A 22,275-nucleotide genomic window follows, 5' to 3' on the forward strand; every position below is an offset into this window, starting at 1 on the left:
TTCCTCTTTGCCTTGACTCGTCGCGGGTACATATCGTTCGTTCGTGCATATCAAATCTCATTCTCAACAATTATTGATCGTTAACTTCAGCTTACGGTTTTACCATAGAGATGTGTTATATGATTATACTCGATGGATTCTACGGAGGAAAATAGTCGGTGAAATTAGGATTGTATATAATACTTGTATAGTATCTTTGATGCGTCGTTTGTATTTAGGGGCGGGCCCCTCGCCCCCCCCCCCCCCCGCATCCGCCTATGATACTGTATGCAAATCCCAGTCGGTATACATGCATGGGGGAACTGATGACATAACTCACTCACTATTTCTTTTGATTATATGAAATATTCTAATTTTCTCCTCATTGTCTAGTGAGAAAAAGTTTTATTTATCCCATGAATTTCCCCAGAGCTAGGGCCACTTGCATTAATTGGCCAGTGGATACCATGCGCGACCAAAAAAAAAATGTAAAAAGTCTTTTTCAAGATAGGGCACGTTACGTATGGTAAGTAACGTAATAAGGGTGTCAGAAACACTAAAATCATGAAAAAGGCGGGGATAAAGGGTATCTATTTTCGATAGGAAAGCTACTTGTTTAGGGTCAAATTTGCAAGGGTGTAAAAAATTAAGATTAAAATGTTTTAAAAAGGATGTACTTTTTGTCCTGGGTGGCGTGCGCCTGTAATCCAAGCTATGTGGGGAAGTTACAATTTTTTTTTTTTAACAAGTGCACACCTAGTTATCATTAATGCATATAGCATTTCCATTTATTTTCAAGCAGGATAAAAGAGCATTGTACATTAAATGCCTTGCTCACAGGCATATCTGCCGCGGCCGGGGATCGAACCCCGGACTTTTTTTATGTATAGCCAGGCGCCTTAGACCACTCGGCCACGGCACCTCCACTTGTATAGTATCTTTGATGCAGAGGTTCGATCCCTGGTCACGTCTTTCGGATGGTGACGTTACTCGGTCCCAGACGCAAATAATCATATCTGAGTGATACAAGTCTGACAAAACTCAAATACACACACACACACGCCCCAAGAGTCAACACTACGTGTTTAGAGTATGATTTTGCGCGAGATGTGGGAGGTGCAGGGGCTGTAATAAACCCAATCAGATAAAACCGACGACAGTGTAGTCTGCTGGGCAAACCCTTCACTCGAAATGAGGGTCTGAATGTGCAGCCTACTCATGCCTTGTGCACTGAAGGCTCTCTCGCTGTTTTGTATGTGCTAGTCTTTGCGTGGAGGCACACTTGTTGATCAAAGTTCCAATGAGGGTCTGTGCCTCCAGACCAGGGGCGGAAATCTCTCCCAAAAGGTAGGAGGACAAGGGTCTGGAAAATTTGACACGCAAAAAAAAAGAAAAAGAAAAAAAAGGACATCTCGTCCAAAAACGCACGTTTTATTCCCATTTTCAGTGATATATTTCTTAGCATCACCAAAGACCCAAAATAGTAGGGGGGACATTTGATATTGTATCCCCCTACTATTTTGAGTAGGGGGGACACGACCCCCCTGTCCCCCTGGGATTTCCGCCCATGCTGCAGACTAACGACAGTGCACGTAAAAATACTGTTGTACTTGTTTAGGGGGTCAATGCAGAGAACACTTGCCAAGAGTAATTGTTTTGTTTCCAATACTTGTTAAGGGTAGGGTTTCACACACCAATACTTGTTAAGCATGTTAAGGGGTGCATTTTCAGAATATGTAAAATATGTAGGGTGCTTTTCGCGACCCCATGGTCGCGCATGGTATCCTTTCGTCAATGAAGTGGCCCCCCCCCCCGGCCCTGAACATGTTGAATTAACATTTTGTGGTTCAGTCAAGTTGGTCTTCATTGTCTAATCTGTAAAAGGAAATATTGTATAATTAAAAACAATAAAAAAACAAAAGAAATAGTAAAGGGCATCATCGATTCTCTCATTTGCATATGTGACTAAATTGTGATGTTGTGAAAATTAGGCGAAATTTCTGTTTAGAATGTCATAACTTTCTTATTTTACATCCGATTTTGATATGCTTATCTGATTTTTCCCTATTGATTCAAATCACTATTTTTCTGTGGTGGACTTGAACCTTCAATATCATTGATTTTCTTAATTAATCCCATAGCTTTTTATTGGCATTTATTTATTACGCTACTCGATCCCCACGAGAGGGCCTGATTCAGTGGCGTATCCAGGGGGGGGGGGATACATCCGGCCCGCGCTACCCCCCCCTCCAATTTTTTTTCTTTTTTGGAGGGGGATCACCATCACTTGGGAGTGGTCTGGAGACCTTTTTTCTGCTTTCCAGATTTTATTTTCTTAACATTTTTCTCCCTGTTATTTTAAAAGAATGATTATACTCGACCAGGCGTATGTTATACCATGGACCTATAGGTGTTATACAAGCAATTTGGGGGCTTATAAGCCCTCCAAAAATTGTTCAGCCCCCCCCCCCCACCTCCCCCCATGGGCGGCAAGACAGAGGATTATCCTTTTTTCACGGGGGTAGCATTCATTGTTGCGCCCCCAGTCCAAATACAAAAGATTATCCCCTGCTCCGCCACCCATCCCCCCAAAAAAAAAAGATGTTGACCACAAAGAAAAAACTAGGCGATATGGGTATCTTATACAATTTAAATTAAAAAAAATGATTGACAACTGATATAATGCATTCGTTGCTGTAAGTCCTGCAACCTATTTTATTATAAGGGAGGCTTCAGACATAATACAAACGTGTATAAAAATACAAAATAGTTATTATTTATTTAGGAATGTGCATGGAGACGAAGACAACCGAAGTATAGGAAACGTTATTTCGAGATATCAGTCAAGTAAGAATTAAGGAAAGTTTGCCAGATCTAGATGACATAAAATATCACTTTGCAACTGAAAGAGAGCATTTTGATTCAGGATTTTCATTAAAAATGGGAGAAAAGTATTTAAAAAAATGTATAAGGTGGTCCATAGTTATTTCTTATTGATGGGGTCGCTCACAAGTGCCCTTCCGATCGATATTTGATTTGATTGATTCATTTGTCTTCTATACATAACAATATAATATAACATAGATATAACAAATGTATTTTGACAATAAATCAGGCATATATCATTTAGATAAAATTAGTGGCAGAAGATGGATTGCCATTGTAAGCAAACAAAAAATGCTTGAAAAATATGACAAACCGAAACGTATATTAACCATATTAATATGTTATTTTTTTGCAGGAGTTTCTGCATTTTATTCATAAATCAACAAATTAAAATAGAATGATACAATAACAATGACATAAATGAGTATATTTTGTGTGACAATCGAAAATATAACTAATGAATAAGGCTGAAAAAATACATAAATGAAGCATGTAAAATAGTAAAGTGGGTAAAAATGCAGGGGCCAGCTATAAGAAGCAGGCAACTGCTTGAAACAATAGCAGCCATGAGGGAGAGCTATATATGGGAACCGTAATATGCTATAAATAGAATTCAATAAAATGATGTCACAAAAGAGAAAGTATAAACGTTTAGATATTTAGTGGGGAGAGACAAGATAATGATAAATGAAGATGATGAAAATGATGATGATGGTGATGATGATTATGATGGTGATGATAATGATGATGATTATGATGATTATAATGATGGTGGTGGTGGTGGTGATAGTGAAGATGGTGGTGGTGGTAGTGGAAATAATGATAATAATGATGGAAGAGGAATGATAGAACACGATTTTATGACACAAGAAAGTTTTGCGAATTTTGCGACGCTACATAATATGCTAGAGCTACCCCGGCACTAGTGTACCTAAGGCCGACAGACTACCCCCCCCCCCCCTCCTGACGAGTCACAACTGATCCCCCTTTTGAGAAGCAAAATTAATAATTTGTAATGTAAAAATGCAATGAAAACAGACGCGTGCCCCCTCTTTTGAACTTAATTGAAGCTCTTTTTTGCTTGTCATTTTTTTCTGGTACGAAATCCTTTATTAATGTGGTTGAAGACCTTTTTTAAAAAACTTGTTTTTGCTTGTCAATTTTTTCGCGGACGAATGAAATATCCTCCAAAAAATTTGCCCCAATTTTGACTGAAATTTGTATTTTTGGGGTTTCAACGTTAATGGTAGGGTTAATGGGGCATATTTTAGGCACCATGGGCCTGCATTAGCGGGGTGCTCAATTTACCCCTATGCTCAACTTACCCCGCGCCTTCCCCTACACCATTTCAATTAAGACATATTTGAAGGGATGCTCCGGGCTGAACTTCATCTAAACAGATAATCAGACAAACAAAACACTAAAAATTTGATCAGAATCAGATGACTATGGGAATAACAAAGTTATGGCATTTTAAATGATTGCATTATTCCGTTAAAACGGCTCGAGGAATGTCATATCCCCACTTGTTCTTTTGTATTTTATTGTATGAAATTCAGGTTTAGGCCTATTCAATTTTTTTTTTTACCAAGAACTGAAAACAATGGATTGACAACTGATTTAGTGCATTCCCGGAGTGCATTAGATATTCATTGCTGCAACTTATTTCATTTCGAGAGATATTATTCACACATGTATGAAAAAAAATGAAAAATATGATTTCATGTAATAACATAAGAACAATGAAAGCGCGGATGTGACAGTATCAGCCCACCTAATGAATAGTCATGACGACGTGCATAATCTATTTTCACAAAATATTGCTAAACTTTAATTCGTTATTTGTCATCCGATTTTAATGACATTTTCGTCATTTTGCTCTGTGAAATTTGCTCGATTTATAAAGCTAAAATGTTTTCAGCCCGCATATTTTCATTTCAGCCGAACATACCCACCCCGCCCCCGGCCCCCCCCAAAAAAATGAGCATAGCGCATGCGCGCGCACATAACAATAACGATCTACTGTACGGCGGACGGGCAGAATCGCAAGACGAGCTACATTTTCTACTCTTTTCCTCCTGATTCTTCGACTTATCTGTTTGATATTGCTTTGTGAGTTCTATTTTTATGGACGTACTAAAATATTTGTCGATTTGAGATTGGACCCAAATAACGATTTTGCTCATTTATGTCACCTTTTCCGAGAATTATTGACGTTCATCCCCGCGTTCATCGCGATGTTGTGCAGTACCGGTTTTGCATGTGCTTGCCTGCAGTGCTTGCGAGCATGGATCCTCAGCTCAGCTCCATACACACCATTGTTGCGAGAAAGCACGTGCCCACGCTGCTCTGCTGCTGCTGCTGCTGCCCGAGGTCGAGATGAGCTAGCCGCTTTGACACGCCACGCACACCCACATGAACATGTTTGCACATATCAGGCGATCGCGGTCTTGTTTCCATACTGTGGCCAGCTTTTAAAGTCGCTCCTGCACCTTGACAATTGCCGGGAATATTGGCATGAGTAGCACCCGTCATCACAGGAATGTGTGCTCTGAATATTCACAAACAAAATCATAGACTGAACTATTGTCATTGATTGCATGTGAATTTCTTCAACTTCAAGTATTTGCAATTTGCCCATGCACACTGCTCCATGCCACGGCATGAATGCGATCACAAACGTATGACTGTAGCTAACTTACTTAGTCTGTACTCTGTATGCGGAGGAATGGTGATCAGGTGCAGCGCATATGCAATGCAGATGAAAATTAGAAGATATACTTTTCATAGCCAGCTAACGGTAACAATTTCAAAATGCCAATAAAATATAAATTTTGCCATTTCCATAATTGGCATAAAACTCGATTACTAATCTAGGCATGTAATTGGCGTCCAAGCGCTAGGCTTTGCCTTTAGTAATACAGATTTGATAATAATTGTTCGCCGCGATTGTTTTCAACTGCTCTCTCGTCACCCAGTGCAATTGCCCTGGCCTGGAATAGTTTTATTTCAAACTCGGACTTCACATGTAGTTTGATGTGGACTAAATTAGCCATCAAAAATTGAAATCCAGGAAAACTGGTGGCAAACACAGCCGTTATTTATTTTTAATTTTTTTTAATTTGTAATATGTTGCATTGTCATTTTTATGAAATGGATGAATCATGTGACTGCAGTGCTTGGTAACTTTATGAATAAAAAAGTCAAAAACTTAAAGGAAAGTGTGTGTGAAGTTATTTTTATTGACTGATTTGTCTATGGACTATGAAATCTAATAGTTTTCTTTTTTTGTATTTTTTATGCATTTTTCAGAGTGGTGATATTTTTGAATTTTGAAAGACCGCTCCCATTTTTCTTTTTGGTAAGTACTTTTTAAAATTTTTTCAGCTTACATTAGAATTTTTAAACAAAATTGATGTTTTTATTGTAATATACTGAAATGTTTACATTTAACTTATTATGGACTTGACATTTTAAAATGATAGTCCATTTCTATTTCCAACATACACTTTCTTTGTCAAATCTCTAATAACAAAATCAACTACATTTTTGTGTATTCGTATATTTTTATAAAGCCTGTATAACCAGGATTTGCTGAAGGTTCAATGTGAATATCATCTATCAATTCGATTTTGATCTAGACGTCCAGTCCACCCCATAAATGTTTTATTTGAATCAAAATCAAATCATACAAGCATAACGCTGGAAATTTCATCAAAATCAGATGTAAAATGAAGTTGACATTTGAAAGTTTTGCTGATTTGTCACAAAACAGGCATAGGCCTACATGTATATGCACAACTCAGTATTAATTATGCAAATGAGAGAGTCTGTCCCTCACTTTTTTATTTTTTGAATTTTACAATATTTCAGTTTTTACAGATTTGATAAGGAATATCTTTACTGAACAATCAAGTGTTTAAACAGTGGTAACTCCACATGTTCAGGGAGGAATAAAACATGTTTCACAGGACAGTGAGGAAAAAATTGAACATTTTTTAATTCAGATATAATAAAATACAATCCAAATAGTAGTCATTATTCCCCTCATTTGCATACAGATCAGTGCCGGCTGCACAGAACATAATTAGCCTAACAGAGTGCTAATGCTACGGTAAGACCAGTCACATCTTCTGTATTGTGAAGTCAATACACTTACATTGTATTTTAACATGAATGTATAACAGGGCATCGCTGCCACATTACGGGTTGTAACAAGGCCTCTGTTAGCGCTAACGTTTCTGTGCAGTCTAGTACAGGATGTTTTTGTGAAATTCAGTGAAATTCAAAAGTGTAATAAACTTATTTTCATTCAATGTTGACAAAGTTTTCAGTGTTATTGTAAAATTTCCTCTTTTATTCAGTCAACTTCTTGTTGGGTTGAACTTGTCCTATAAGTGTGGTTACTGTTACAATAGTCTTTTCTCCATTGATATTTCTTAAAAATTATTTTTTGAATGCCCTAAATTTTGTCTACCGGTACCCCCCACCCCCCCCCCATATGCTCACCCTGTTCAAGATGCCATAAGTTACTAATGTACACATACAATTTTTTTTATACACTTTAAATAAAAACACAAACTTCTTAAAGGATGGAAATGGCCAAGGAGTGACAGTGTTAAATTAAAACTTATTAAAACCATGTCCTCACTATCTCTACACATGTCATCATTTTCTATCAATAATCATGACTCTTTTTTAAAAGAAATTTGAAAAGAATTGTTATGTTTATAGTCAACATTGCAAAATATGCAAATATTGGCAAAAAATATGTGAATAACAGTGATCTAGGATCACAAGAATCACTTCTGGGTCCCATTGCATTTCCCGTGCAAACTGATCAATAGCCAATCAAAATTAAGGATTCAATGCAAGTTACCATTACGTGGCAAAGTTAATTTCTATGTTTACGAGGGCCCTTTAAGCTTAAAGGAAACAAAAACCCAAGAAGAGAAGTAACCTTATTGGAAAGAGTAAAAAGAGGAACAATTAAAAAAAAGTTCGTCAAAATCGGTTAAGAAATAAGCAAGTTATGGGAATTTGAAAACTCTTGAACTTTCTATGGGCATCCTCAAATTGGCAAACGTGCTTCTAAATGGCTGATTTTGTGGATAACTCTCCTTTTGTTTTGTACACAAATTTTCAGATTTTCCTCATCTTTCAAATTGCATCTTCCCTCTTGAGCACAACATATGTCATGGGAAAATATAATCCACACCATATATGTTAAGGTCAGGAGGAGATAATGTGAAATATGTAAAATGAAGGGGGAAATCTGAAAATATGTGTACAAAACAAATGGAGAGTTGTCCACAAAATCAGCCATTTTGAAGCACGTTTGCCTATTTGAGGATCCACATAGTAAGTACAACAAGACTTTTTAATTGTCCATAACTTGCTTATTTCATAAGTTTTTTTTATAAAACTTTTTTAAAATTGTTCTCATTTTACTCTTTCCAATAAGATTGCTTCTCTTCTTGGGTTTTGGTTTCCTTTAAGCTTAAAGGGCCCTCGTAAACATAGAAATTAACTTTGCCATGTAATGGTAACTTGCATTGAATCCTTAATTTTGATTGGCTATTGATCAGTTTGCACGGGAAATGCAATGGGACCCAAAAGTGATTCTTGTGATCCTAGATCACTGTTATTCACATATTTTTCAATTCAATTGCTTTTATTTTTAAGCTGAATTTACAAAATACACAAATGAAGGTAATATTACCCATTACCAATGCCAAAGTTAATATGTAGTTTTGGTAAATCTCTTAAAAGTGCATGCCACTAAATTCCATTCATTACATGTACTACATGTAGATATTATAAATGCATGTTTTGTGGAAACATGATATGAAGGATATAAACTATTTTATTTGATAAATCTACCTAGTTTACATAATATAATTCGATCAGGTGCCTAATCAAAATAAAATAGATGTACAAATGTATCTGTATTTTTTATTGTTTATGTAAAAGACCTCAAGCTGGAATGGGCGAAAAATTCAAGGATATGAGAGGGCTCTAGATTTAGAATTAAATTCTGATGGCTGGAAATTGCCATATTTAAATTCTAATGGGTAAAAATGCATTTATTGACCAGAACTATGCCTTTTCCTATTTTTTTTCTAATATTGAAGTGTTACTTCACATTATTGACCCTTTTCCCAAAGCTGTAGACAGGCTTTAAATATGGTTGCACATTTCAAAAGAAAAAAAAGGACCACATTAGTTCAAATAGATTGTGAAATCAGTATCTTTACGAATTTAGTTCTAAAAACAATTCAAGCTATGTGACAGCAATGTAGGACTGATGAGATATGAAAGTAACCGTTGCAGAGTGTACCTCATGGCCCAAATTCACATGTCCATACTTTGAAACCATTGTTATTGCAGTTGCCATCTTTGTGGAAAGGAGAACAAGACTTGTATAATCAAAGGAATGGAATATTTTATTGACCTTTTAAGGGATGCTCCGGGCTGAAGATATATATCTCACTAAGTAGAGTAGAATCCACAGAGCAGAATGCTGAAAATTTGTTCAAAATTGGATAAATAACAAAGTTACCAGTACTGAACTTAAAAGATTTGTATTTTTCCGGTGAAACTGTTCTAGGCATGTCTTCATGAATATTCAGTAGGTTGGCTGATGATGTCATATCCCCACTTGTTCTTTTGTATTTTATTATATGAAATAAAGTTTATTCAAATTTTTTTCTACCAAGAACTAAACAATTGGATTGACAACTGATTATAAGAGAAATGCCAGTAGTTGCAGTAAACACTGATTTCATGAGAAAGTCTGTAAAACCAGGCTTAATTGTCAGTATATCGAGGAAATAGATCTGGTACAGTCACATAAACTGAACTTTGTGAAATCTTGAAATCTACACTTAAAAATATTCACACTGAAGATCACCAACACAGATAAGCACACGTGGGACAGTGTATTTTTATTGCTTTGAATGTCGTGCCCGACGCTTGACCCGAATCCTGTGCTTATTTGCTAATTTCTCAGTAATTACACATCTTCTTCCAGAATCCTTTGGCACATATTCTTTATTTATACAAACAGACACTTTGGTGGTCATTTCATTGGATTCTGTACGAACTCATTTTGATATCGTTACCAAAACTGGCATTTACCTTTAAGTGCATTAGTTATTTCTTGCAACTTATTTCATCATAATGGATACACATCAAAATAACACATGAAAAAATTAAACAATTATGATTTCATGTAACATAAGAAAAAGGAAAGTGGGGATGTGACATCATCAGCCCATGTAATTAAGAATATTCATGAAGACATTCCTAGAATTGTTTCACTGGAATAATGCAAATCTTGAAAATTCAATAACTTAGTTATCTGATTTTGATCAAATTTTCAACTTTTTGTTCTGTGAATTTTACTCTATTTCTAAGATATAAATAATCTTCAGCCCTGAGCATCCTTTTAAGCCAACCAACATGGCCATTTACCTCAGGCCCCTCTAGTCCCTGTCTTCTCTAGATAGGGTGAACAGGATCTCAACAGACAATAGATTACAAACACATTCTCAACACTGAAACAACAGGCAAGCTACAATTGATCAACATTATAAAATCAGCAGATTCTACTTCTGATCTTGACCTTCAAGACATAACATTGGGGTGGGAGATTTTGCATTGATTGTGCTTGATTTAGTAGTATAAGGTCAAGTAATGAATGTGCTCTTTTGCCGGAGGTCACTTATGTTTCATGCTTGTTCCTATGATTTTAGCATGTAAACTTCAATCTGCATTTATGGTGAACTCTAAAAAAAGGAAGAAACCTTGGGCATGGCCTTGGGAAGTGGGGGTGCTGCCAGTATTATGTTCCATAGGCAGCACCCCCGGTGCATCAGTACCAGGGCCCTGAACTTGGCTCAATAACATTTGGACGAACCACAGCATCAAGGTCGAGTCTAGAAGTGGATTTGTACCATGTGATAAAAGCACACATTCATTATTTACATGTGTAATACCTACTTTCTCAATGTGTACTTAATTAAGCATAATTAATGCTAAGCTGCGTAACTATATTTTCAACTTTTTTTAAACCTTGGAATTAAAAACCAACTGTGTCAATTTGAGCCTACAAGATGAAGAGGTGAGGACATTGAGTGGAATGTTTTAGATGGTGTGGTGATGTGATCTACTGAGAATAAGATGAGCAGACTCCACTGGGCCGCATTTTGTCAAGAATTTTTTTTTTGGGGGGGATTGATGATCGATATAGCAGACAGGGTGCTCAGCTGATAGAAGTTACATGCCTTTCTCCCAGTTGATCTTTTTCCAGTTACGCTCTCGGTCAATAACAAATGAAAACTGGCATTAAAGGTGCCAGATATATTTTTTTAATTGGGCGGTATTCAAATTCAATCCAATGGTTGTTCGTGAACTTTTGTCAGCTCTTCATTACAGAAGCAATTTGAGAGCTCTTGCAGTATCACTTCATTTTGAGTCAGCTGGAATGTGCTCATGTTTGGTTCTCAGTGTGAACAAAAAGTATGTTTGGTTGTAATATATGTCTTAGTATTTCTTCTCTCTGTTTGTTGTGTTGTAAGTCTTTTTAGAAACCACATTCCCATTTTCCTATTACAAGAAATTATATTCTATTTGTCAATGCTGTCCTCAACCAACTTTTACACTTTCGATGAGTGTAAATTGACATGGTAATTAGCCGTGTCATTCCACTCCAGGGCAGTGGAAGTTCCCCGAGATGCCGTATTATCTTTTTTTGCCCCCATTTTTTTTTTTTTTTTTAGCTTTTTGAGTAAACCCTCCCCTACAAAGTTATCAGGATGAATCGACCCTATCATGGATCAGGAGGCTACGTTGGTCTCGGTTACCCACCACCAAACACCTTTGCTGTCAGTAACAACACCAACAGCAACGACCTCGCTTCCAAGTTATCCCGAGTGTTTGTAGGAAACCTCAATCCAAAAGAAGTGACCGACAGAATGCAGCTATACCATATATTCATTAAGTATGGTAACGTCAAGGCTATCTCATTGCATAAGGGATATGCGTTTGTCCAGTACGATACAGAAGCGGAGGCTCGCTTTGCAGTAGCGGAGGAGAATGGCAACCTCTTTGGAACACAGAAGTTTGGTAATGAAGAATTTAGATGTACTCTTAATGTATTTCATTGTGGCTTGTTTAATCCTGTGTCACATGTACATGTAGGCCTGTATAATGCAACTATTTTCATTACTTTTCACTCTTGCAGTACAAGGATACTTCCAGAATCTTTTTATTATTTGATTTTTTTTCTTAAATGTAAAGTGGCAGAAGAATCGTGGCCTATTTTCATTGGGAATTTTGGGGGATATCGAGCAAATTTAACAAATATTGTTTTACTTGTAATAAAAATGTTTTCTTTGTCCCTGTACTTAGTTATTCCATTGTGATAAGGATATCCATTTAACTTTTTCAAGTCGATCATGTGAGAACTAAACTTCTTTGCAAATTAACATTGCTTTTTATGTTTAATAAAGATTGACCATAAACATTGTTGAAACACCCTGATGCAGTTGTACATTATTTCATTATGACCAACTGGTATGACTTCACAATTAAATATTTCTGACCTTGGTACCCCAATTTAATGGAATGTACTGCAATACATCTCGTGCAATATCTACTGCAATACATCTCATTTGATCAGGATAATTAATCACCCCCCCCCCCAAAAAAAAATATATAATAAAAAAAGCCAAAAATTTCTTACTGTCCTGTACGTAATAAACATAAATATCTATATTGAAATAATAATCACATAATATTCATGGTATGAGAGATCTAGGAATTACTTTTTTGTCTCACCTGCATAGCAGAGTGAGACTATAGGCGCTGCTTTTCCGACGGCGACGGCGGCGTCAACATCAAATCTTAACCTGAGGTTAAGTTTTTGAAATGACATCATAACTTAGAAAGTATATGGACCTAGTTCATAAAACTTGGCCATAAGGTTAATCAAGTATTACTGAACATCCTATTAGAGTTTCATGTCACATGACCAAGGTCAAAGGTCATTTAGGGTCAATGAACTTAGACCATGTTGGGGGAATCAAAATCTTAACCTGAGGTTAAGTTTTTGAAATGTCATCATAACTTAGAAAATATATGGACCTAGTTCATTAAACTTGGACATAAGGTCAATCATGTATCACCAAATATCCTGCGTGAGTTATATGTCACATGACCAAGGTCAAAGGTCATTTAGGGTCAATGAACTGGCCGATTTGGGGGTATCTGTTGAATTACCATCCTATCTCTGAAAGTGTATTGGTCTAGTTCGTAAAATGTGGAAATAAGAGTAACCAAGTGTCACTGAGCAGCTTGTGCGAGTTGTAGTAGTTTTCAATGTCGGCAATGCTGCTATGTTGAATCGCGTGATGCAGGTGAGACGGCCAGAGGCATTCCACAATTTCCACTTGTTTATCACATACAGGTACACAATGTTTTTTTCATGCTGAGAGGTAAATGATTTATAACAATTGAATGTAAGCTAAAACAGCAAATACGTATGTGTCAACGTCAACATGACAGGGAAGGTGAAATGCTTCAAAAGCTCCATATTTGTTGGTTACTTTTTTTCAATTTTCATGAAATACGTATGCTTTCTATATAAGTGCTATATCCACTTTTTATCTACCATGTTTAGTTATATCTCGGTTCTTTCTATTTCCAATATAGATGTCAAAATTTTATGCAAAATGACCCTTCTAATATCAATTTTTTGTAAACACCACATCTACCAAAAAAAGCCACCTACATCCTTTTGAGCATTTTCTCTGAAGAAACATCCACTGGATGTTTTGGACATAAACTTGTCAAATATTAACCTCTTTTTCCCTGTCTCACTCCCTCTCCTGACAGATCTTTGTGTCTCTACCGAGAGGAATAAGAGTGGTGGGGGAGGTGGTGGATTCAAGCGATAGTAAGTATATCAGCACCTTATTCAACCTAAAGGGGTGGGGATGTATGATTAAATTAAAGCCCTGCCCCAGATCGCAGAAATTTTTATAAATTTGGTGTGTATGTATGACTAGAGAAGTTCTGCATATTTACTGTGCTGGGTGTGCATCAAATTACAAAACACCTATTTTCATATGTATAAAAATTTGTTTTGGGTTTTTTTTTTTAATGAATAATAAATATTGGGTCATGTGGTTGAATTTATTCAGAAATTTTTAACGTAGGTGAAAGTGACTTTTGATCTAAAACATGGTATAGTATAAGTATTTGCACTTCACAATAGTTTTACACATCTTTATTTCAGCACATAAAATATTTAGAATAATGATAAAGCTGAAGATTGATCAGTATGCATTCACGGTATTAACAGAAGATATGTTTTAATCAGTTCAAGAACATACTTTTCAAGGATTCAAAAATATTAAATTTTACTCAAGGATAGAATGGTTGAATTCTTAGCAGAAGAAGGTATGATTTCACGGAATCTTGCTGGGAGGATTCAGTCATTAAAAGATTTGGATGAATCTTTCCTCCTAGTATCTGCTCATTAGCATGGCACATGCACTCCGACTCTGGATCAGCCCCCCCCCCCCCCTTCCCTCCCTGTCATTTTAAATCTCTGCTAAATACTTCATTATACTGTTACTCTTGGCCTTAATGTCTCTTAACGTAGGAGATGGGTAAATGTTATGCAAATCTTGTCTGAAAAATTTATTGGACTTAAAGTGATTTTTGTCTCGCCTGCATAGCAGAGCGAGACTAAAGGCGCCGCTTTTCCGACGGCGGCGGCATCGTCAACATCAAAATCTTAACCAAGGTTCAGTTTTTAAAATGTCATCATAACTTAGAAAGTTTATGGACCTAGTTCATGAAACTTGGCCATAAGGTCAATCAAGTATTACTGAACATCCTGCCTGAGTTTCAGGTCACATGACCAAGGTCAAAGATCATTTAGGGTCAACAAACTTTGATGTTTGGGGTATTTGTGGACTTGTCATCATAACTTTAAAAGTTATAGATCTAGTTCATGAAACTTGGGACAAAAGAGTAACTATGTATCCCTGAATATCTTGTGTGTGTTTCAGGTCACATGACAAAGATAAAAGTTTATTGAAGGTCAATGAACTTTGGCTTTGTTGGGGATATTTGTTGAATTGGCATCATAACTTAAAAAGTTTATGGATGTACACATGTAGTTTATGCAACATAGATATAAGGGTTATCAAGTATTTTTTGCACACGTCTTACAATGTAGGTCACATGATTATGGTCAAAGGTCATGTTGGGTCCATGGACATAGTGTTTTTTTTATCATATGAGTGTTTTTGTTTTTTTTTTGGGGGGGGTTGTGAATACCGTAATTATTCAATAGCTGTTTTCAGAGTTGGCACTGCTGCTATATTGATTGGGGTAGTGCAGGCGATACTGCCAGAGGCGTTCCACTTGTTCAACTTTTTGAAGGCTTATAGTGCATTGTATTTATACCTTATAATAAGTCAATATGAAAAGTACTCGAGGTAAGTGTTTCAATTTTATGATTGTGTTTTTATTTCAGTGACAGCGATTTTGATGGTGGGTATCAGACCGCACAGGCTAAGAAGAGGAGATTTCAGGATAATACATTGATGGACAAGAAGAGTGGTGATGGTATGTATGGCATGTCTCAGTCATTGAGTCTGGTTAAACCATGGTTAATACATACCTCAAAAATAAATGCAATGTAACATCCGGCAAGAAAGAACAATACAGTAATAAAATAATACATTGCAATAATTCAAAATAGATAAGATGGTAAATTCCAGATTTGAGACAGATAAAGATGAAAAATATTAAGGGTAAACTAGTGTGTGTCATCGAAAAAGGATTACTAATGAATGCAGACATTTGTCACAGTGCTAAATTCATACTTGTTGCCTCAGTAACACCATTAATGAGACCGCAATTAGAGGAAACTAAAACCCAATAAGAGAAGCAATCTTAAAACAATTTAAAAAATGATTCATCAAAATCGGTTATGAAATAAGTAAGTTATGGACGTTTGAAAAGTATTGTACTTTCTATGGGGATCCTCAAATTGGCAGACGTGCTTCAAAATAGCTGTTTTTGTGGACAATTCTCCATTTGTTTTCTACACAAATTTTTAGATTTTCCTCATCTTTCAAATTGCATCTTGCCTCCTGAGCATATGACCATAAGATTGTGATTTTTCGCATGGTCAGCCCCCCCCCCTTTGGAAAACCGTTCCACGGCCCCTGAATAAGATTGCTTCTCTTGGGGTTCGGTTTCCTTATGTATATTGGTTCACATTTACAGTTGGCTCATCAATTAAAATGCTGTGTTTTTAGTTATAAGTGTGAATTAGTCAATTTAAAACAATATGTCACTTCACGTGTTTGCTTGTATGTATTTGGTGGATTTTCTTAGCTTATGATAAAATATTGTGCAGTCCTAGTGTCAGTCCCTCTGATTAAATCAAACATTTCTATCTGATCTATTAATGCCTTCTTTTTCCCTTTCTCTCTCTTTCACTTGTAGAACCCACAACATGGATCTGCTCCTACTGTAAGCACGTATCTGTTTCAGCTTGGGAATTGATGAAGCATGCTGCTGCTATTCATCAAACACAGATCTATGACCTCAATGGGGCCAAACCAGAAGGAGAATAAATAGATGCACTTCATTGTAATGGTCATTCAAACAGGTTGAACATGTAGGTTGAATCCAAAAATAGTCATTGAATCAATTCCCAAAGTCCATTGGGATGTCCCAATATTCATCCAGAGACCGGAGGGTGTGGGAATGGGTGAATTCGTCGCTTGAGGGAAATGTCCACCAAACTTTCACTCTAACCGTGATAGCTGAATTCTTTAATTTCCATAGCTTACACGAAGACCCCTCGTTTCTAATTAAAGGGTACAAGTTGATTCATCTTACAGTGATACAAAGACAATGTTGACATGTGGAATTGGATTCATAGATTGCCATATACTTACAAATAAAAAACAAACACATACCTTGTATAATTCTGTGTGCTATTGATTTGGAATACAAGTAACTAAAAATTGTCTTATTGTCACGACTATGGAGCAGGGATGTAGTTTAGGGTACGTGTATAGAGTCACAACAGAGTCACAACACCAGGAAATTTCTCCCATATCCTGCCTCTGACACATCCCTCCTATGGAGTCCTTTAAAAATGATAATAAATTGGTATATCTTCTAATTTCTGTTGGATAGAGGGCCTACAGTATGGATGAAAATGATTGCTGAAACCACACTTAAATTTAAAAACATTAAGTTTACCAGCCAGGGCCTAGTTTGTGAAATCACCATAAGTCTAAAGAATTTTTTTTAAACAACCCTTAAAATTAATGTTTTCATCTGAGATATTGGCAAACAAACAGTCACATGCTTGTGAAATGAGGCCCATGAATTCAGGTAATCGCGATCTGGGCCCCGTCTTACAAAGAGTTGCGATTGATCCAATCAATCGCAACTATTACAGACGGCCAGCAACGTCAAAATCTATTTTGCATGTTCAAAATATTTTCTAGCTATAATGTAAATTCATGCATTGTTTTCTTAAAAATTCACTTTGCTTCTCTTTGCTTACACAGGTCATTGTGCATATTTTTTGTAGAAAAAATTATGACACTGATGGATTTCCATTGAGTTACGACTTTTTTAAAGCTTATTCACATTGAAGACAAAATAATTCAAAATGATACGAAGCACTTTCATCATTTATTTATGAATAAAAACTAAGATTTATAATATAATTTCTAAATCAGTTGATGTTTAATGTCTATGTATTTGGTTTGGTAAAGTGTATATTCATGTATCATAAGGAATGCCCCATTTCAGAATAGATGATTATTCATTGTATCCCTATGAAAAAAAAATGGTAAAAATTACATTATAGTTGAGAAATGGTGTTATGGAATTCAATCAGTACTAGGCAATTTACATAAGAAAAATTAATGTGACAATTTAGGAAATGTGTTTGTAAGTGTATGTCAGTGAAATAACCAGCCAATTCGTGGTGTTTATTCTCATACTGGGTTTGCTTATGTTCCTGTAATGTTGCTCTCACTGAAATCAAGATGGCCTTTTGACTAAAGGTTATATTCTGCATATTTTTGTCCTTGTTCTTAAATGAAGGAAGGGTAATCATTCCAAGTTTTGCTCTATTGTAGGAATTAGCTCTCTTGTTCATGCAGAATCTTGATCATAAAGATTTTCATTTGTAAATATATTTCCTTGTTTCTTCAATGGGAGAGTAGAAAGAGACCGGAAAATCTGTATATAATTATTCATCGTGAAAGTTGTTAAGTACATGGCTTGTTGGAAGAGCCAAATAAAAGAAAAGATATTCTAGATGTTTGTTATTTACTTGTACATGTTACCCTTGTGAATATTAATGTTGGCTGGGTGTTTGTTGTAATGAAGTGTGGATAGAATAAACCAGGCAAAACATTATTCAAATCATTTATCTATGAATTGGGTATTTTTATCCCCCACCCAGGTGGTAAAGGTTAGCAAATTCCCTAATCTTCAATCTCGGTATATATGAATATTAAAACATGTTTCAGTGAAAAAAAAACAAATCCACATCCTAATGTCCAGAGTCCATGTCATTTTGAATCAAACGCCCTATCTGATCATTACCATATTCCTTACCGGTATTTCCCGAGAAATGAGCTGAGGAGCGTATAGCGCAGGAGTAAATGTGGTGTTGCCCCAAACCATTTCTTGGTGATGACTCTTCTGAATTTGATTTTTGGTGAATAATCTGTAAAATGATTAAGACCCGAAGGCATATTTTATCCCATCAAGAAATTATTTGAACAAATCTGGCAAGAACAGCACTGAAAATTTCATCAAAGTTGGATGTATAATAAGGAGAGATACATCAATATGTTTAGCTGAATTTTCACACATCCTGATCACAAGGCGATGTGAGGAGCTGATGGGTTTAACACTTTGTATGTTATTACATATATACAAATGTAGATTATTTCAGTTTTGTAGATTTTACAAGAAAGAAACTCTTGATTGAACCCTGAATAAATGTAGAAAAATTGCAGGTCAACGTGTTCATGGAGGAATCCACCCCGGAATCTATTTAGGTTTTGCATTAAAAGGACGAAATGAAGTCGGCCTACATATCTCAGTGCAGTAGAAAACTAATACACTGAGAGAGAGAAATCAGTTCCCATGTTGGCATATTGCCTGTGATATTGAAAGTGACATCCTGTTTCAATGAAGTTTTCAGTGCTGTGATTGTTTGATTTTATGCACATAATATTTATTATTAAAGGACAAGTCCACCCCAACAAAAAGTTGATTTGAATAAAAAAGAGAAAATTTCAACAAGTAAACACTGATTGTACAAATTGTGCTTTTAACTATTTTGTGAAAAAAGCAAAACTTCAGAATGTCATAACTTATTTTGCATCTGATTTTGATGAAATTTTCAGTGTTATGCTAGTATGATTTATTCTAATTTTTGTCTCACCTGCGAAGCAGAGTGAGACTATAGGCGCCGCTTTTCCGACGGCGGCGGCGGCGTCAACATCAAATCTTAACCTGAGGTTAAGTTTTTGAAATGACATCATAACTTAGAAAGTATATGGACCTAGATAATAAAACTTGGCCATAAGGTTAATCAAGTATTACTGAACATCCTATTAGAGTTTCATGTCACATGACCAAGGTCAAAGGTCATTTAGGGTCAATGAACTTAGACCATGTTGGAGGAATCAACATCGAAATCTTAACCTGAGGTTAAGTTTTTGAAATGTCATCATAACTTAGAAAATATATGGACCTAGTTCATGAAACTTGGACATAAGGTTAATCAAGTATCACTGAACATCCTGCATGAGTTTCACGTCACATGACCAAGGTCAAAGGTCATTTAGGGTCAATGAACTTTGGCCAAATTGGGGATATCTGTTGAATTCCCATCATAACTTTGAAAGTGTATGGATCTGATTCATGAAACTTGGACATAATAGTAATCAAGCATCACTGAACATTTTGTGCAAGTTTCAGGTCACATGATTAAGGTCAAAGGTCATTTAGGGTCAATGAACTTTGGCAGAATTGGGGATATCTGTTGAATTCCCATCATAACTTTGAAAGTTTATGGATCTGATTCATGAAACTTGGACATAATAGTAATCAAGCATCACTGAACATTTTGTGCAAGTTTCAGGTCTCATGATTAAGGTCAAAGGTCATTTAGGGTCAATGAACTTTTGCCGAATCGGGGGTATCTGTTGAATTCCCATCATAACTTTGAAAGTTTATGGATCTGATTCATGAAACTTGGACATAATAGTAATCAAGCATCACTGAACATTTTGTGCAAGTTTCAGGTCACATGATCAAGGTCAAAGGTCATTTAGGGTCAATGAACTTTGGCCGAACTGGGGATATCTGTTGAATTCCCATCATAACTTTGAAAGTTTATGGATCTGATTCATGAAACTTGGTCATAATAGTAATCAAGCATCACTGAACATTTTGTGCAAGTTTCAGGTCTCATGATTAAGGTCAAAGGTCATTTAGGGTCAATGAACTTTGGCCGAATTGGGGGTATCTGTTGAATTACCATCATAACTTTGAAAGTTTATTGGTCTAGTTCATTAAACTTGGACATAAGAGTAACCATGTATCACTGAACATCTTGTGCGAGTTAGAGTAGTTTTCAAAGTCAGCACTGCTGCTATATTGAACCGCGTGATGCAGGTGAGACGGCCAGAGGCATTCCACTTGTTATTTAATATGGATGGATGGGTACCGGTAGGAAGTAATTCCTTGAAAAGCTGTGTGCGCTATGAACGCCTAGCTTAGCCGGGTAATATAGGAGCGCCTTGAGCACCCAACAGGGTGGATATGTGCGCAATATAAATACCCTATGTTATTATTTATTCAAATCAATATTTTCCTGGGGTGGACTTGATATTAACTTGTGAAATATTTCCCTATGTATTGGGGCGTGGGTGTTGGTGTTGTGTGGTTGTTGGGATAGAACAAAGGGAATTTTCAGGTTTATTTTGGGACAAATGATTCTATTTTTCTTTTAAAGGGATGCTCCAGGCTTAAGATATACATGTATCTCAATAAAGAGAGTAAAATATATAGAGCAAAATGCTGAAAATTTGATCTAAACTGGATAACAAATAACAGAAGTAATTGAATTTTAAAGAATGCATTCTGGTAAAACAGTTCTAGACATGTGTTCATGAATATTCATTGGGTGGGCTGATGTCATATCCCCACAATTGTATTTCATTATACGGAATTAGGTTCATTAAAAAAAATTCCAAGAACTTAATTGGATTGACAACTGAAAAAGTACATTACACATGTAGTTATTTATTGCTCCAACTTGTTTAATCATAATGGAGACACATCATATACACATGTATGAAAAGTGTAACAATTAAATGATTTCATGTAATAAAAGAAAACGAAAGTTGGGATGAGACATCGATCAGCAAACTTATTGAATATTCATGACGATGTGCATAACTGTTTTTACAAATTATTGCTTAACTTGAAAATTCAAGAAATTCGTTATTTGCTTTCGGATTTTAATGAAATTTCCAGCATTTTGCTCTGAAATTTACTCTTATTCAGATCTTCAGCCCGGAGTATCCCAACCAATCCACTCGGTCAGGCTAGATTCTTGACTTCTTCATTTATGATGCTTAGCAAATGATTTTTTAAAATATTTCCATACTAGACCTTATGGAGTCGGTTCTGATTCAGTTTAATCAGAGGAATAACAATAATCACACTTTTTGCAAGTCTTGCAGTTTTGCCAGCATCCTAGCTGCTATTTCCAATTAAAATCCCAAACTTAACGACGAATTGGACCTCGATCCAGGGGGGGGGAGGAAGAAAATTTAAATAGTCGAGTGCCCTGGCAGCTGCTTCTCGAGCGAAGCGAGGGATATCCCCATATCCAGATTTGTGAAGCGAATAAGGCCCTGGCGAGCGCAATGAGCCAAGCCCACACATCCCTCGCTTCGTGATTCGGGCGGGAAGTAGACGGCAAGGGCCTCGACAAGAGGCTAGTTTTAACCGGGACAACGGAGATCAAGTCAATTGAGTTTCTGATCAAAAAATATATAAGTCCAATGATGAGTTTCAAAATCGTAACCCATGTTCAGCGATTTTCCCATATCCATACTCTCTTGTTTAAAGTTGTATTTATTTTATTATTTTTAGTTATTAATTGGCAAACAATAGGTCTATGGGTATGGCAGCACATCCCAGATGGGGGGGGGGGGGGTTCCCAAATATTTTGATACCTGGGCAAGATAACTAACCTTATGATTATGCCCGTGATAATGTTATATTTTTTCTCACCAGGGGTACTTATCAAGTAAGTAACAT

At 36.2% G+C, this 22,275-nt stretch overlaps 1 protein-coding gene across 2 annotated transcripts; it reads left to right on the forward strand.

Annotated features, from left to right (window-relative positions):
• Nucleotides 1–4,898: 4,898 nt before the first annotated feature.
• Nucleotides 4,899–16,991, forward strand: LOC121407583 (heterogeneous nuclear ribonucleoprotein C-like 1). 2 transcript variants are annotated; one of them, XM_041598726.1, is made up of 5 exons: nucleotides 4,899–4,977; nucleotides 11,649–11,994; nucleotides 13,765–13,825; nucleotides 15,419–15,510; nucleotides 16,399–16,991. In XM_041598726.1, exons 2-5 carry the CDS (start codon nucleotides 11,685–11,687, stop codon nucleotides 16,527–16,529), a joined length of 594 nt encoding a protein of 197 aa, XP_041454660.1. In that variant the 5' UTR covers nucleotides 4,899–4,977; nucleotides 11,649–11,684; the 3' UTR covers nucleotides 16,530–16,991. The 2 variants fall into 2 exon arrangements, with proteins under 2 accessions (XP_041454660.1, XP_041454659.1); XM_041598725.1 differs by lacking the exon at nucleotides 4,899–4,977 and adding an exon at nucleotides 6,178–6,226.
• Nucleotides 16,992–22,275: the final 5,284 nt, after the last annotated feature.

Source organism: Lytechinus variegatus, chromosome 2, assembly GCF_018143015.1.
Source record: "Lytechinus variegatus isolate NC3 chromosome 2, Lvar_3.0, whole genome shotgun sequence".
NCBI lineage: Eukaryota > Metazoa > Echinodermata > Echinoidea > Temnopleuroida > Toxopneustidae > Lytechinus > Lytechinus variegatus.